The sequence below is a fragment of the Nakaseomyces glabratus genome, chromosome J (genome assembly GCF_010111755.1).
Source record: "Nakaseomyces glabratus chromosome J, complete sequence".
In the NCBI taxonomy this organism is placed as follows: Eukaryota; Fungi; Ascomycota; class Saccharomycetes; order Saccharomycetales; family Saccharomycetaceae; genus Nakaseomyces; species Nakaseomyces glabratus.
In genome coordinates, this window is record NC_088960.1 from 1,067,324 (window position 1) to 1,082,810 (window position 15,487).

The 15,487-nt window shown below is 37.8% G+C and overlaps 7 protein-coding genes across 7 annotated transcripts; 4 read left to right on the forward strand and 3 right to left on the reverse strand.

Moving 5' to 3' along the window:
• Positions 1-866: 866 nt before the first annotated feature.
• SSN2 (Ssn2p) lies at positions 867-4,904 on the forward strand (the record flags this gene model as incomplete). The annotated part of the gene is made up of 1 exon (XM_448167.1): positions 867-4,904. The coding sequence occupies one exon, from the start codon at positions 867-869 to the stop codon at positions 4,902-4,904; it is 4,038 nt and encodes a 1,345-aa protein (XP_448167.1).
• Positions 4,905-6,657: 1,753 nt separating this feature from the next.
• GVI51_J10329 (uncharacterized protein) lies at positions 6,658-7,248 on the forward strand (the record flags this gene model as incomplete). The annotated part of the gene is made up of 1 exon (XM_448168.1): positions 6,658-7,248. One exon carries the CDS (start codon positions 6,658-6,660, stop codon positions 7,246-7,248), a length of 591 nt encoding a protein of 196 aa, XP_448168.1.
• Positions 7,249-7,734: 486 nt separating this feature from the next.
• DOT1 (histone methyltransferase DOT1) lies at positions 7,735-9,693 on the reverse strand (the record flags this gene model as incomplete). The annotated part of the gene is made up of 1 exon (XM_448169.1): positions 7,735-9,693. One exon carries the CDS (start codon positions 9,691-9,693, stop codon positions 7,735-7,737), a length of 1,959 nt encoding a protein of 652 aa, XP_448169.1.
• Positions 9,694-10,184: 491 nt separating this feature from the next.
• Positions 10,185-11,417, forward strand: GVI51_J10373 (uncharacterized protein; the record flags this gene model as incomplete). Its single annotated transcript, XM_448170.1, has 1 exon — positions 10,185-11,417. One exon carries the CDS (start codon positions 10,185-10,187, stop codon positions 11,415-11,417), a length of 1,233 nt encoding a protein of 410 aa, XP_448170.1.
• A 196-nt stretch (positions 11,418-11,613) lies between these two features.
• On the reverse strand, positions 11,614-12,516 carry LRS4 (Lrs4p; the record flags this gene model as incomplete). Its single annotated transcript, XM_448171.1, has 1 exon — positions 11,614-12,516. The coding sequence occupies one exon, from the start codon at positions 12,514-12,516 to the stop codon at positions 11,614-11,616; it is 903 nt and encodes a 300-aa protein (XP_448171.1).
• A 566-nt stretch (positions 12,517-13,082) lies between these two features.
• PSP2 (Psp2p) lies at positions 13,083-14,492 on the forward strand (the record flags this gene model as incomplete). The annotated part of the gene is made up of 1 exon (XM_448172.1): positions 13,083-14,492. The coding sequence occupies one exon, from the start codon at positions 13,083-13,085 to the stop codon at positions 14,490-14,492; it is 1,410 nt and encodes a 469-aa protein (XP_448172.1).
• Positions 14,493-14,911: 419 nt separating this feature from the next.
• Positions 14,912-15,355, reverse strand: GPI19 (phosphatidylinositol N-acetylglucosaminyltransferase GPI19; the record flags this gene model as incomplete). Its single annotated transcript, XM_448173.1, has 1 exon — positions 14,912-15,355. The coding sequence occupies one exon, from the start codon at positions 15,353-15,355 to the stop codon at positions 14,912-14,914; it is 444 nt and encodes a 147-aa protein (XP_448173.1).
• Positions 15,356-15,487: the final 132 nt, after the last annotated feature.

The window sequence follows — 15,487 nt, forward strand, 5'->3', positions numbered from 1 at the left end:
ACATAACTCAATTTTTATATATCTGATCCCTATTCGATGAGCATCAAAGAGCTTTCTCGAAGTACGGATTTACCTCGGATTACCTTACAACGTGGTGAACGATTCTTCCAAGGCCGATTCGAGGATTGAATCATTCGCAATGGGATCGGCAACATATTGCAACACTTGCAGGGCTATACCAACCGACTTCGTCTGTATACACTAACAACTACAAGGGTTCAAAGCCTTTCAATTCCCAATTCCAAATGAAACACATGATTACTCCTTTTACCTCTTACAACATAACTCATTTTCCAGTTCAAGAACATAAATCTACAATACTAGGTCTTCCATGGTACACCAAGATATATACAAACGTTCCAGTCTCATCAGTAACTTGCATCCATTAATCTGTATAATAATAACAACGCCTGCTCTTATAGGCTATATTCACAAATAATAGTCTAAAGTCTTAGCTTTGCTGTTGATAAATCAACTTACCCGGCTCTTAGTACCCATTTCTGCAATGAATGGGAATTCCCGTCTGGAACCTTCGCACTACGTAATACCAGTATAACCATATATGTCATTTGTGAATAAGATAATACCAACATTGAGGAATTTGTTGGCCATAGCTGGATTAATCCTTCTCGACGTAATAGTACAACATATTCAATACTTATACAATTGCCTCTACGCGCTACGACTCGAGCGAATCCTGTGAATATTCTACTTGATCTAGAGTGAAAGTCCCAATAATCAATACCTTGTCCATACACTTTTACAGCTAGGCAACTAGCACAAAATATATGATTTGACCACCTCGTTAGGCGATTGTTATAACTTATAGAGTGGAAAAATAAGATAATTTATAAATATTATAAAACATGAAGGAAGCCACTGATGATTACGATTTATCGAAATTGGTCTCTAACTTCTATAGACTAGAGAAAATAACGAAGATAAACTATGCTCAATACCTACCGAAGAAGCAAAATGATCAATGGGGTATTCAGATGGAGATTCAAATGAGGAAGAAAGATAGAAAGCTATTGGTGGCTTTACTTTCTAAGGAATTGTGGTGTTTTAGTATAAACGATCAAGTTCTGCCATCGCCGAATGATATTGATCCCGAACTGAACGTTAGCGCAGATAAAACTGGTAGTTTCACAGCAGATTACTCAAAACCTAACCTACCTCCGCATTATGCATTATTCCTAAAATCCTTGAAAAGAATGATCTATCTCAACTTAGTTGAACAATCCAAAAACACCCTTGTGCAGTTTGGGAATTCATGTATTAACATTACCAAGAATAATGAGAGCAACAATCTACTACAAATTGAACCCCATTTGTTTTCTAATAGTGAGTTGGCTATATCAATATGTGTCAAAGATTTGGGATTGCTGCCACTCAAGGTCAACAGTATTGATCCGGCGTTTTTGAGTTCTCATGCATTATATATGGCTCCTTCAGGCGTCAGAGTATATTTGGTGGAAAACAAAAATGATAACTCTGGTACAAATCAGGAACACTTGCACAAATATCTAGTGCCTGTGCCAGAAAACGGTGAGGTGTTGTTAAAGACTTTGTACGCCTCTCATGGAATTAAGTTAAACAGTAGCACATGCCAATGGGTAAATATAATACCTAATATAACACATTTAAATGGTAGGGCCCCTAATATTTCACAATATATGGATTTACCAAAAGAACTTAGAACTATTGTTTGGCCGCTTGATTTAGTATTTGCTCAACCCGCCCTTGACATCGACTCCTCAACAACTTTAAGTCAAATCAATGGTTTGGATACCTTTGAGGATACTCTATCTCTCATAGATAACTTCCTTCAACTAAAGCAATCCTCATCATATCGAACACCAGGTAGTTCAGGAGGTTTAACTGGAACTAATATTGGTACAAACGTATTCAGCTCTGAAGGTGCTTATACCGATCAATTTCAAGTATATCCGAAATCACAGACTAATCAACAACAAACATCGAGTAATTCAAAAGTTTCTCCATCAGATGCAGCATCTCCTTATCCGGGTATCGATAAAATTATTGAGCAAAAGCAGTTCACACCAGACTTTATGGCCAGTCCAAGTGTCAGCGGCAACAGCAATGAGTTATTTAATGATAGAAAGAATGGGCATACAGATTTACTAATAAGTCCATCAAAGATGGATGTCGACACGGACTTCCCAGGGAGTAACCTTGCTGGTCAAGAGGCTCCATCGCAACCTGCTTCCGATGTGAAAAAGAGCTCTGTTTCTGCGAGTGATTCTGAATTGTTCGGTGAAGAAGATGAAGACGAAGATGATGCTGACCTATTTGGAGAAAGCAATAACGACTCAACTGGAGAATCAAACGCAAATAATTCAAAGGGAGAAATAACTGAAGATATTTTCGCTTCATCTGATGACGAAAGCAGTCTTCAACCTAAAAAGGAAAGTACTTTTTATGACGGAATAAAGAATGGAAGCGCAGAAAGTGGTCTAAACATGCAAGACAGAGCCAATTTGAAAAGAACATATCTAGATATTAGAATCGAAGAAACCCCACTGTCGAGCCCCTTATATACTGATCCAGGTGCACCTCTTCCGGTCGAGACCCCAAGAGATCGAAGAAAAAGTGTGTTTGCTCCATTAAATTTTAATCCCATTATTGCAAAAGATGTCGATAATAAATACAAAAATGGAGGTAAATACTCTTTTAGTCCATTACAAAAGGAAGAGGCTCTAAATTTTGATGTTTCTAGGACTGAACTTTCAAGTTCGGAAGGTGAAGATTCTGAAAGCTCTGATGATGAACTAGAAGACCTAGCCAACAAAAATGATGGTGTGGTGTATGACAAGGCAGAAAATATAGGTTATAAAACGTTTGCTAACCTCCAAGATTCTGTACCTCCCGGTCTAATAAAACAAGATTTTCTTGGAAATCCTTATCTTGCATCTTTAGAAGGCTCCAAAGAGGGGCAAAATACAATATGGAAAATGCCACAAACAGACATAGCTCAAACGGAATCCCCACTCAAAGCAATTGATACATCAATTGGGCCAGATGGTACACTCCCAAATACTACAAGTTCAGAACAAAGCAAATCAGTCTATGTTCATGACTATGGCATATCACCTACAAAAATGAGTAATGACCCGGCTTTCGACACTGCTAAAATAGAAGGCAAGTATGAATTTATGAATAATTTCCCAAGTAGCTTTCCATTTTTATTGCGTCATATGCCATTATCATTGATCCCTGACACTTTTAAGCACCTAAATCCCACCATCACAGTCAATGAGAGGAACAACCAGATCATTGACTTATTGGCCGAACAGATTGTCTATGATTATAATATACTAGGAAATTTAACCATTCCAGATGTACCTTACTCTGGCATACGCAATTACTCAAATGGGGTAGTTAAAAATACAATCGATAATTTGTTTAGTGAGTTTACAAGACTCGATGGAACAACACTGATATCAAGGTTGTACCCCATGGAAACACCATTTGTTTCTGTTCGTAAACAGCATGATCAAATCAAACTGAGATCTGATGTCCAACAATTTACAAAATATGCAAACCTAAAACCGGTCCGAGGAATCAAAAATTTTAAATTTTTAGTTTTAACAGATTCTTTTAAGGAAGATTGCATACAGTTCATATCATCACTGTCTCAAACCTATATCAATCACGAATTAGGGTTCTGCGAGCACCTACAACTCACAAATGAGGATAGTAAAGGCCTCATCTATCTTAAAGACTTTGAAGATAGTAAATTATTATTACTAGCTGCCCAAATTGTGTCATACTTGTCAACAAATCGTACCTCAGGAAAGGAAGTTGCCTTTATGATGATAATTCCGGTGCAACGATGTGATATATCTGAGCTTGTAGAGAAGACTGCTAAATTTCAAATCATACAGAATGAGGTTAAGGCAAAGATTCCTAGCATGGAACTTTACTTAAAAATTGTACCTATGGATTTTATTAAGAGTCCATTAACATCAGTGGATGATTACACAAACTTGTGTATTAGTATCTACAATATTCTTCCGAATAAAATGATTAAATTTACTCATATACGAAAGCAAATACCAGAGAAACTAACTTTTAAGACTTCTCAACAAGCATCTGCTTTCAAGTATGATGCGTATATCCATTTAGCATACTCTCGTAGTGTTGATAAGCAGTGGATGTTTGCGGCACTCTCTGATAGTGCTGGGAAGGAAAACATGATGAAAACATGGTATCTAGGCTCATCCAAGAACAAATTTGATGAGGCTTGTAATCATATCTGGGAAATGGCGTTATCCTTAGCTGGAAAGAACTACGGGAAGGTATGTCTCATATTAACAAGATTAAACGGTATATTACCAGATGATGAGTTGATGAACTGGAGAAGGTTGAGTGGCCGAAACATACACTTAGCTGTTGTGTGCGTAGACGATAACACTAAAATATCGTTTTTTGACCGCAATGAATCGTATCCTTCTTACAAGCGACTATACCAAAATGCCAATTCAATAGAGACATTGGTTGACCCTGAACGCATAGATGATTACTTAATACGTGATTTAGACCAAGATATTCACGGTGTCATTTTCGAAAATCCCTTTCCTTTGGTGAACTCTTTACACAGATGTGCGATCAAGTCTGGCGCACTTGTTAAGTTCAATGTAAGTACAACTGCGACAGAACCCCACTCTCTTGATAAATTTGAAGTCAATCTGTTGAATTGCCCCCACTCGGATAGTTTCAAGTTGTTGGAGACTATATTAGAAGAATTCAGAAACTTGGCCGCATTAAACGTGTGGTTTGGTATTACCAACGGCGAAAATGGGCATATCCCATGGCATGTCCTTGCCGTAAAGAAAATGATGAAGACTTTGGTACATACCCGGGTGAAAGTAGCACAGTAACTCTAGTTAGTCCCACTAACGTATATACACTATTTGCAATCAAATTCATAGCTTTTTGTAAATCTACTATTTTTGTTAGCAAATTTCAAATAATTACAATATGTCCTGGGCACCCAGGGGTTCATCTTTTGAGAATAACCTAAAAACTATATCGTCCTGTGCCTCATTGGTATATCTTGCTGTGAAACCGTATATCCAAAATAGTATGTAAGTATTATTGTTAGTGCCTTGAGACTGGGTACATAGCTGGTAATTGTGGCTATAGACACTATTTGTCACTATGCCCCTCACCCGAATCTTGAAAAGGAGTGTAATCAGGTGGGGCAATCCCGTGATTCATCAAGTTGATATGAGCTCACAGAGGGGAGTAGGAGGCACAAATTCATTAGCACAGGGCTTTCTGTGAATATAGATGGCCTCTGTTCACATGTGAATTTTATTCCTTCAGTATTTCCCAGACAACGGCAGCATACATTGCCGTGCGGGTGTTATTTACTCTAAATATGCTAATCTTTGTGCTGCGGGTGAATCTCCACGAATTTTGTTTGGATTTTTCCGCTGGAAGAAATAAGGGTTAGCTCATAAAACCACTTTCCTGAAGGGCTTTCTAAGACTCCCCTCTCTATTAGTTGGTGTTTTTCTGTACGCACTTTAGATCCCTCCCTCACATGCTCTACGCCCATTATTATCTCTCTAGAGTTTATCCGTGCGGAAAAATCTATTGGGTGTGTGCAAATACGTAGATCACTCCTTTAGCTATTCACGCACCCAATTATAATTTTGTCAGGCTTTTTCTCTGGAGGGCCATCGGAAATACTTCATATGCGTCCCTTCATAACGTTAGCTTTTCTATACAGCAATCCCTTTTCTTAATTTTACAGTTGTTCCCCTCTAATATACAGCACTACAAGCCAGTGAGGATTCGGGGGAACTGTATATAACTCAAAGAAGGATTATTCTCCGTGCAGTGGTTTCTCCCGGCAACACTTTCCTGCACAGAGAAACCCTCGTGGTAGTTTCTCTAAGACGCTCAATTCTAATAATCGGAAAAACCCTCTTCTACCCTCATGAGGGTAGCAGCTGCAGTGAACAGTGGCACACCAGGCTAGCCAGAAAGCTTGACTAGATTATTAACTCAGTCAGAGACTACTGCACCGGGGCCGATATTATGTTAGAGCCCTCGAGGAATCCAGAAGTTCAAGCATTCGTCACTTCGCGATACTTGGTGGCTGGGACTATCGGCCAAGGAAAATCAAGGCCGATTCCATAGTAATAGCATACTGATTTCTACTAGTGGCAAGAGAAGAAAGCAGAAAATAGGAAATATACCAGCTAATAACGGGTACTGTTGGGTCATGGTGACGAGTATGCAATGCAGTTGTAATACCTGAAATCATCCGATAACGATTTTCTTCCAGAGAGGCTCTGGGCAGGAATATTGAAAATGTAAGAAAGCCTTGTAACGGCAGAGAGGGGACACTTTCGAATACCACTTATTGCGTAATGCGATATGCTACTATTCTTACTTGGAACAATGCAAGTCATCTAAGACTCAGGATAAGCCAAGAAAGGCTGGAAAAAAATTAGCTGATGGCCCTAAGCTAGAAATATATAAATGTAATGAATTTTAAATTGAGCACCAACGATAAAAAATACAATAATCGTATGTAACTGATATAGTTCTGGCAGATACAATCAGTATTTTTTTTTTCACATTTATTTTTTCTTAATACTATAATTACCTGAGTCAGGGATGGAGATGGAGGAAGTGTCTGTTGTGGAAGAATGTAGGCGGGAACTACGATCTGCGTTACACCAGTATCCGAACTTTCCTACACAAGGTGTTCTCTTCGAGGATTTTATGACTATATTTCAGAATCCCTCATTATTTAAAACTCTAATTAATACATTGAAAAGCCATTTGAATGAAGAGTTCCCCAATGGCGAGATAGATTACATTGTTGGTATTGAGTCCCGGGGATTTTTATTTGGACCGACTCTCGCATTAGCAATGGATGTAGGTTTCGTGCCCATAAGAAAAGCTGGCAAGCTGCCCGGTGAGCTTGTTAGAGCTGATTGTGAGAAAGAATATGGATCTGCAACATATGAGCTACAAAAAGAGGCGATACCGAAGGGTTCCAATGTAGTTCTTATAGATGATGTCCTGGCAACCGGTGGATCCGCAACTGCTGCAACTCAATTATTAATGAGTGTCGGATCAAATATATTAGAGTATTGTTTCTTAATGGAACTGGATTTCCTGAAGGGTAAATTGAAATTGAATGATGCTCCAGTTTTCTCTCTTCTACATACTCAGGAAGAAGGCCTAAAGAGGAGCCCATGAAGTTATAGAGGGTGTATTTTCAAATAGGAGATATACTATTAGGCTACTGCATCGGGTATCTTACTTTAGTAAAGCTACTATATAGCTGCTCATTCTACGGCTCCAAGTTTCCAAAGCGGTGAGAGAGGTAGCATTTTCAAGGTCGGTTTACTGGTGAAACCACTTCGAACTCTCAAGTAGTGACTAGGAAAGTTTTCTTAAGCATTATATATTTCGCTTTTGCTGTACAATTCACATTTCTTTGCATGATTATCATATGTGCCAGAAAAGGAAACTGCTTTTGGAGAATATAATAGAAACAAGTTTATAAAAATATATTAAACACGAAATAATAATACAAACTTTAGATTAGTTCTAATTTTCCAGTCCAAAGCTAATCTAAATAAACATCCATAAAAAAATTGATTGTTCTGTGTACTGGAATTATAGTCGATTCGTAAGGTAGCGATAAGGGTATTTAATGAAATCATTAATCGATCCGAGATTTTACCTTGTATATTTAGCAGGCCTATGAGTATTTCTACGGTCCCTCTTTTGAGGATCAAGCAGTGATTCATCAATGCGGTCTAGAACTGTTGAAATAAAATACTCACCACCGTTATGGGTCCAAGATACGCTGTTGTTGTCAAGCCTGTACTTCTTGACCTCCAGTCTATTCAAGACTGACTCAATATTAACAGTATCTAATGTGTATCCAGACGCCCGTATGTTTTTTAGTGAGATGATTTTACATCCAACTTTAGTTTTCTGTAACAGCTTTGTAACTTCATAATTTAGTTTTCCATCGAATAAAAAATTGTTGACCAGAAGCACATCACATTCTGGTATCAGGCTTTCAACTTTCTCGTTATTAATGAAACTCTTCCTTAGTGAGTAGTCAATTTTACTTTGTTTGAAACCAAATAGCTTGCAGCGGTTTGAATACTCTCTCATCTGAATTTCGGTTAGTTCACTTGCAGCTTCCATGATTTCACAGCCAAAACTTTCTCTGCATCCAAATTCGAGAGATGCTTGAATTACACAATTACCAACTCCAGAGCCTAGGTCCATAAAAAGATGATTTTTGGATAGTCCACACTTTGAATAAACGTCAGTCAAAAAACCAGGTAGAAGTTCGCCGTAAACGTAGTTACTGAAGGCTTTGTATTGCTTAAGTTTAGAAGCATACGGATGAATACTTCTTGTATAAACAATTTGCAAAAAATCGTGTAAGAAAGATCTTGGTAGTTCCTTTGTTGCTGCTAAATGATTTACTATTTCGGCTTTCGGTATGCTACCCACAAATTGATTGTATTTCTCAACTGTTGATATTGACAAGGCTAAGTCTTTATTGTCATAAGCGGTGTTATAAATATCAACTACCGTTTCTTTATATTCCTTCTGATATTTTTCCGGCAAATAAATTCTACCAACATACTCCATGATTTTTCCTATTTCAGCCATTCCGTCATAACGAAAGTTGACCTTTTTATAATCCATTAAGTATTCTTCATAGTAGTCAGGGTACAAAATACTGCGAAGGCCAATCAATTTGCCCTGACCATCATCTATAGGAGATTTAGAACCATCTCTATTCCTTGAGAATGGAGTTTTAGATCCTATTTCATTGTGGTGTTTGGTAAGAGAAGCAGAACTGTAAATTTGGCCCTGAAAGTTACTATAAGAATTGATATTGTCAATATCAAATATCTGATATGGTGGACTAAACTTGGGAAGAGACCAGTCAATGAACGAATTGTTTGCTGATTCAGAGTTTGTTGAGTTTTTATGCTCCGCAAATCTACTGGATGCACTGTCCATCTCATACATTTTGTGATTGTTAATAGCATTCGTTGACTCTTTCTTGATACTATTTTTTGTATTTTTCTGTGATTTCTTCTTTCTTCCCGGTTTTGGGCCTCTTTTCATACCACCAGTTCCTGTCTTCTTAGGTTGTTTATTTATAGTGTGTTTTTCCTCTATAGGCACAGAAGCCTTAGATTTGCTCGTTACCTTGACATTTTTTTTAGTCTTTTTCTGTTTCACTATTTTATTAGTCCTGTTTTGTTTTGCTTCCTCTTCTCCATCAGACTCATTACTCTGGGGCGCTTTTCTCTTACGAAGGAAAGAGGTGGGAAAGCTATATTCGTATTGAGGCTGAAATTTAGACGCCTGGTCAAGGAGATCGTCAAGAGAGGTCTTTTTCCTGAATTTTCTCCGGCTATCGTTTCTTTCGCTCACATCTATTGTAGGCCTCTCAAGTTGATGAACTGGTGTAGAAGCCTCTGAGCCATCCAAACTATTCTGACTGCTTATTGTCTTTCCGGAATGTAAATCCTTCTCCATTATATCATCCGTAGCAACATCTGTCGAAGACTCTTTGTCATGGTGGTTGTCGATGGGATAAGTCTGAGAAGACCCTAAAGACGCATTATATCTTTCCGCCAGTTTTAAACCCTCCTGCATTGCAAAGGTAAAAACTTAAAAAATGCTTTGTTAAGAGAATATCTCAAATGGTATCAATTTGCAATATAAAACACAAATCCAGAAGAAAACAAAAAAGCTAAAGTACTGATATCGGTGCAAATCCCTAAAAATATAACCGTCGCTTACGCAAAACACCAGCTCTTGAACAAATCAGCCCTCTGTGATGAAAAGCTGTGTCCAGGAAATATAACGTTGTTAGCAATTCTATGATACAAGTATTAAATTTAGCGAAGAGCTCACAAATAAATGTGTCAAGAGCTGCATAATCTCTAAATTAAAGGCCCAAAACGGTCAACTTCGTCAAATTTTTTGACAGTTCGGTATATAATTTTCACGTGATTTTCTATTCTAATTTAATTAGGTGCAGCACAAATAATAAACACCGATGAGCCCGCGTGTAAGCGTTAAATAAGCAATAATAGCGTTAGCTCATTGGGATCTAAATCGGTCTGTGACATGGCTGGTACACGATGACCGTAAGACCCGAATTAAGTTTTCCTGCGAAGGATTTGAGGCGAAATCTGATCAGTTTACAACCGATAGAGAACTTCGTGCCTGTTACTTGTGATACAAAGCGTCCAATTAAATGTCTTATCATTGGAGTACATGGGTATTTCCCAAACAAAGCAGTGGATATTATTCTGGGTGAGAGAACGGGGACATCGCAAAGGTTTGTTTCACAAGCGGAATCAGCTGTGCAACTATATTTCAAGGAATTGGGCGTCGCAGTAGATACCACAACGTTAGCATTGGAGAAGGAAGGGACGGTTGCCAAACGAGTTGAGTTTTTTGTTGATGTGCTCGGTGAATACAGGGAAACTTTAGCAGAAGCAGACTTTATTTACTTTGTATCACACTCACAAGGTGTTCCGGTAACAGTGAATCTAATTGGGCACCTACTCATTAAGGGAATTCTACAATTAGATATTGACAGAGTTTCTCATATGAGTGATAAGCCAATTTATACACAGGAGAAGATTGTTTCGGTTCTTGGTATGGCTGGTGTGAATTATGGCCCTCTTTATGGTGCGGACAAAAATATTTGGCTCAGACTATTTAGTGTAGTGGAACGAAAGTCGTTAATGGAGTTGTTTGAGTTCCAAAACCCGGCCACTAAACTATCAATGGATTATATGGAGAAAGTACAGTATATCTTGGACGCTGGCGTCAAGATAACCTTTGTTGGATCAGTTAACGATCAAGTAGTTCCGTTGTATTCTTCATTAGCTTCTTTCCTTCAACACCCTAATATACAAAGGGGCATATTTTATACTTCACAATGTGATGTACCGCCATTTATTATGGGGTGCATCCTAGATTCAATAACATTGCTAAACAGTGGGAAAAAAGATCAAGGTTTTATCAAAGAAATAAGCCCCTACCTACATGGACCTCTGACCGGTAATGGACACTCAGATTTGTATTTTCAGTCTGAGGTATACACTTACGGTATAAAACATGCCCTGAACAGTCAATCAATCAAACATTGTCCTTCGCCGATTATTAGAAGTGATATTGTATCATTAAAAGTTAACCCATATAACCTTCCATGGACCATGCGAGGCTTACTGAATGAGATTGAGAAAGAGTTGGGGAAGGAAGAAGTCAAAAAACTATACAAATTGTATGACGAATGGGCACCTAATACTCCATTACACCAAAGCTTAAGAATTAAGCTCAGTGGGGTAACCAGCAAATTCTGAGAACTCTATCTAAATACAATAGTATCAAACTGGCATGCATTTATCGCACAAAAGTGTAATTTATGTCCTAGGTACCAATTGCCTTCAAAAATATGGCATTTTTATAATAATATTCCTGTTAAATTAGTCATTATTTAAAATAGCATCATACATACTCCCTGACAGACTATAAGAAAGCTCGCTCTGCTATATTAACTCATTCCGAACTTGAGTTGTCACTATTCATCGTTTGTATTCTTCTTCTTGTGAGACGTCGCCTTTTCTTTCTTGTATTAGTAGTCTCTTCGTTGGAGCTTTGAGTATCTTCATCTGGTGACAAGCTACCACTTGGCAACTGTAAGTTTGCCTTTGCTGATCCATCTCTCAGCTTTAAACCTTCCATTAGACCTACCTCGTCAGAATTATCGGTTGTAAATTCCATGGCTTCTTCTTCCTCAATGTGATTGTTCTTACTATCCTTTAAGGATGAGCTACTTCTCAACTTTCGGCCAGTGACTCGAGATCGCTCCTTCACACTAGTGCCATTGATTTCATCATCATCATCATCATCATCATCATCTAACAAACTGCTATTTTTATCGAATATTGTATTTCTACCTACTTTCAAAGTTTCCTTTAAACCACCAGCTTTCTCTTTACCAGGGTTTACATTACCAACAATGGGGGACAGTAAATGAAATCCGCCACGTCTTGACAGATCAGTATCCTTTCCTTGAGTGTAAGCTCCGCTTCTCGTTTGTCTTGGAGGAGTCCTAACATGAGATGAGCTCGACGAGTTCCTTTCATTTTTAAAGGAATCCACTGTTTTCTTCAATTGTTGTATCTTAGACTCTAAGATCTGTTTCTGTGTCTTCTGAAACTCTCGCAACCGTTCATTCTCATGGGCCATCGACTGCAAATCAACCGTCAGTTTGTTTACTTGTCTTTGTAATTGCAGTTGCTCGTCTGTCTTTAAAGCATTTGTACGTTCAGACCCACTAAATTCATCCTCACTTCTACTATTTTTGACTGTTTCGCGCCTATTAAGCTGATACTCATAGTATATCCTTTCATTCTCTAGCACACATCGGTAATAATCAGCCACTACTTGCAATGCCATTCCAAATCAAGCTCCTACAATCAAATACCTAGGCGCCCACCTTAATCTAGCTCAGTGACAACTATTCCGATATCTAAATGAACTACCAATTAAAGTAGATATATTCTGTGCAAACTGCTATAACTTTTAGTTTATACCTTAAGAAGAATGTGATCATGTTTAACGACATAATAATTTTGGCTCTTGGAAAGTTTCATGTCGAAATATTGACAGAATGGCATTGGAACGCATCAATAAGGCTAGTAGTTGGATTCGAACCAACTTTATAGTAATTTAAAGTTCTAATGATGTGGTTTGAAGGTAGAAAACCCTTTTCACAGTTGAACAAAAGAAACAAGCTTATTTGATTCGCCATCCTTAATCAATAGAAGGATTACCGAACTGGAAAGGAAGTTTCACGATACATTAACGGGTATAATTTGCTTTCAAAAATAGAATTATTATTTGGAATTGTTTTTATTTTTACTTACAAAGATAAGAGTTTTAATTTGCAAAGACATTAAGAGGTAGAATTTTAGTGGTATAATCTTTCTAACTAACAAATTTTTAGGAATTGAAAGAGGCTAATGAGTAAAAAACTGTCATTGGAGGAGTTTTTAGGAGATGGTATTCTAGGTGAGTCGGTCTGGAACGAAGACGAGATCAACCTCGATGCTATTAACAACACTACTAATCTAGATATCCTGAAGACGAAGTCCACCGAACATGGGAATGCTAGAACACCACACTTTGGTCCCGGTATGAATGGCCCAGGTGGACCTGGCGGCTCTTCTGGAAGTATGCAATCGCCATCTATGGGTGGTAGAGTCCACGCACCACCTACTAATGTGAATCCCAACGCTGATTATGTTGTTACGGGCCCACCTTACATTATAAAGTTTTCCAACTTGCCCCCAAGGTTTTCTGAGTTTGATATTAAGGATCTATTCCAAGCCAAGAGTACTCAATATGTCAAATTTAAATTGTTCTGGGAGCTGAACAAGAATCCTTCAATTGATACCATGAAAAACGGTACTGTATTTGAAAAGAATTTCAAGAAGAATTGGAAAGTAGCATTTGTTGAATTGTTCACTGCTCGTGATATGGATAAAATATTGAAATTTTGGTCGACTCCATTAAAAGAACTATATAACATTCTATTGACACCAGGTGAATTCCCTGACTTTAAGGAATATATTGCAAAAGCTACTTTAATTACCGACCCAAACGATGATCCGGCAAAACCACACTTGGAGAAAGAGCTCGAACTTCAAAAAGAGGAGAAACTCAAAGAAAAAAAGACGTCTCCTGTTCCAACAACTAACAAGCCAAGTTATTCTCAGATATTGGAAAAATCCTTGAACTCTCCATCACCGGCAGCTACTCCTCTCTCTGGTGGCTCAAGTGTTATAAATCAAAGCGGCCACACCATGCAGCATGGTGATAATTTATCTAAATATTCAAAGCATGAAACAAATGATAGTGATGACGAATTGAGCAAGAACTTCGAAGATAAAGTAAACTTTGATGATAATCAGTCATCTAGCAATGATAATAACGATGGTTCACAAGCTGGTTCATACAACGGTAACTACAATAACTATAAGCGTGGTTCTTCCAGAGGTTCTTATAATCGTGGTGGTAGAGGCAACTTTAATGGTCGTGGTGGTAATCGTGGAGGTTACAATAGCCGTGGTAACTTTAATAATCGTGGAGGATACCACAACCGTGATGGTGCCAATAAGGATCAACAAAGAACTAATAGCTACGGTAACCGTCAAGATCGTAAAGATAATTATTCAAAAAATGATGATGAAAGATCCAATAGTAACAAAAGTGATAATGATAGCTTGAGTGGCTTATTCAAACCAGCTAGTGATTTCTTGAGAGGCTCGGATGATAGAAATTCCTCGAGAGGTGATCGTGGGCGTGGTGGCCGTGGGTCTCATAGAGGAGGTAGATTCAGTACTAGAGGACAGGGCACTAACCGGTTTTGATCATATTTAACTGCTTGTTTTCAAACATTGGTGATATAGTGCTAGAACTATACCAGACCGTTTTATCTGTGAGCCTACTTCACTAGTACGTACACTTTTAAGTATTGACATAGGTTACGTCATTATCTAGTTTGTATTTATTGAATTTAACGATGATAGCAATTTAAAAGCAATTGTTATTGTGTCTTCTACTTTTTGATAGGGCCGATATAGTAGACCTTGGTTCAATAGTTAATGGCCAACATATATGATCACAGCTTCAGGATTTACCTATATTAATTTAAAATAAATCTTGAAAATTCAATCCTTTGAATAGCCTTCACAGAGTAATTGACCATACTTACGTATCATAAATATAAACCAAGTATGACCAGCATCGAATGCTACGAGTAGTCTATGCAATGCCATAGATTATGGCATTACTTGTATTCACCCATGTAATTTTCTTTGTAAAGTATATTGCAAACATCCATTATTGGTAAATCTACAATACCACTACTTTCTTTAAAGGCGTAATTTCTAATAAAATCATCATTTGCATCTGTCACTATAATATTAGCATTTGAGTCTGTAATAGTTCGAAGATCGTCTATTGGTGGTGTCAGTATATCCTCATTGAAGAATTGCAACCCTATGTATGTGCAAAGCATGCCCATTAGCAGAAAGCATTCGAAGTAAATGATCCAACCTCTTTGAGGTATAATTTCCCCAATAGAACGTACAAAACTGGCTGGAATGAAGCCATAAACCCAATCATCGTTCTCATTAACTTTTGGCAATAGTGTCCAAAAAATAGCAAAGAACAATGTAAAAGTTACCAACACATACTGGGAAAACCAGTAGTATTCACGACGGTAGTTCATCTCATTGGAGAGAAGCAATAATAGGTACAATTCTTTAAACCCTATGGCAATTGAATTGTAGTAAATTGGAAACCAATGCCTATTGAAGGTGATGATTTCTTCTTTTGTTAATACTTCCTTGGATTACATACA